Consider the following 1,951-nt stretch of genomic DNA (forward strand, 5'->3'; position numbering starts at 1 on the left):
AAACCCACAAATCATGAGATCATGACCTGAGCTAAAGTCAGATGCTTAACCAATTGAGCCACCCAGGTGCCCCAAACATATAGTTCTTGAGACAAAGTCATGATCATCTGATGAAGAGGGGAGGAATCAATGATATGATTGGGATGATAAGTGATTCCAGCACTGAGTGAGGAAGAACTCATACTTCTTTACAGGAAAATTCCAGAGCATCAGTGGTCAGACATACAGGTTTTCACAATTTGTGTGAATATCTGTGAGCAATTCATGGGAGTTAGATTGGATATAAACAGACCAAACTTTATTTTATGCAAACCAACTCATTAGTTTTTATCCTTATAACTCCTTTCCTATATGCCACCTTTCTATCCCTAAAGATATATATATTTTAGATACATTATAGACACAACTATAAACCCCCACAGTATCATTATCCCAAAAATTGACTGGCAAACAGAGATTCAGTATAAAATAATTTTCTTTAAAAAAAATTACACAAACTAGATTAGACCAAAGACCTGAGCTTACAGAGATAATATAGGACAAAATTTTAGCTCTACGTTGACAATTATTTTACCAAGAAATCTGATCTTGGGTGTTTAAGATGAGATTTCTTTCCTCCACTGCCAAAACCGAGGTTTCTCACATTCTGTGTGAAGGATGGTGATGGTTAGTAAAAAGGCGAAGAAAGCTGCTCTGAATCTGCTTGGTCTTGACACTATAGATTATAGGATTCATTAGTGGAGGGAAAAGAAAGTATACATAGCTCATAGTGAGGTGGACAATATGTGGAACCTGCTTCCCAAACCGATGAATCAGAGACAATCCTATCACTGTGACATAGAAAACCAGGACACAGCAGATATGGGAGACACAGGTGTTGAGGGTCTTGGCCCTCTCTTCTTTGGAGGCAATTCTCAGGACACTCTTGAGGATCAATACATAGGAAAAGAGGATGATCAGAGAATCCAGCACAAATATAAAGGCTACAAGCACAACAGGATACAGTTGATTGAAGGTGGTGTCAGCACAGGCCAGTTTGATGACATCCTGATGAAGGCAGAATGCATGGGAGAGGACATGGGAATGGCAATAGGGAAAAAAATAAAGGGGCAAGATTGGAGGGATAACAGATACAAACCCCCTCATCAGAACCCCCAGCCCAATTTTCAGCACTTGACCATTAGTGAGTATACAGGTATATCTAAGGGGGTTGCGAATGGCAATAAAACGATCATAAGCCATAGCGAGCAAAACACCAGACTCTACAAAGGCAAGTGAGTGTATAAAGTAGGCTTGAGAAAAACAAGCTACTTTTCCAGTCTCCCTGTGATCCAACCAGAGGACTCTGAGCACTGTAGGCATCGTGGTCAAGGTCAACCCTAAGTCTGTGGCTGCTAGCATGGCCAGGAAATAGTACATAGGCTCATGAAGATTGTAATCTTCCTTAATGAGAAGGAGGAGGGTACTGTTGCTTAAAAGGACAGAGATGTAGATGAAAAAGAAGGGTGTAGAAATCCAGTGGTGAGCTGCCTCCAAGCCTGGAAAACCAGTCAACAGGAAGAAACTGGAATTGTCGTTTGGCCTCATGTTGAGTTTATCCAAAGAGATATCCTTTTTTCTGTTATTACCACAGAAATACCTTCAAGGTATCGCTCCAACTATATCGTCTCAGAATTCTCTCTTAAAAATAATAATGATATCAATATAAGTCATTGTTTCTCAAAACATATTCTCAAAACAACTTGTATCTTCTGTGTTCTTAACTGCATATTCCTGGGACCATCCCTTACCTACTTAATGAAATCCTTGGTGTTTCATATGGTCATCTGCATTTTAACAGGCTCCCCAGGAAATTTTTAATAGATACCACATTTAGTAACCAGCTATATCAACTATGCAGAATTCACAGAAGAACCCATACTTGAAGGTTTTCAAGGAACCCAACCTTGAC

At 39.7% G+C, this 1,951-nt stretch overlaps 1 protein-coding gene across 1 annotated transcript; it reads right to left on the reverse strand.

Moving 5' to 3' along the window:
* Positions 1-639: 639 nt before the first annotated feature.
* Positions 640-1,587, reverse strand: LOC115272577 (olfactory receptor 51B5-like). Its single transcript, XM_029915611.1, has one exon. The coding sequence runs from the start codon at positions 1,585-1,587 to the stop codon at positions 640-642; it is 948 nt and encodes a 315-aa protein (XP_029771471.1).
* Between the last annotated feature and the right edge of the window lie 364 nt (positions 1,588-1,951).

This window comes from Suricata suricatta, chromosome 11, assembly GCF_006229205.1.
Source record: "Suricata suricatta isolate VVHF042 chromosome 11, meerkat_22Aug2017_6uvM2_HiC, whole genome shotgun sequence".
Lineage (NCBI taxonomy): Eukaryota > Metazoa > Chordata > Mammalia > Carnivora > Herpestidae > Suricata > Suricata suricatta.

What these genes read in the sequence shown, in the direction of transcription:
- LOC115272577 (XM_029915611.1), bottom strand. Translation starts at nt 1,587, where the DNA reads ATGAGGCCAAACGACAATTCCAGTTTCTTCCTGTTGACTGGTTTTCCA.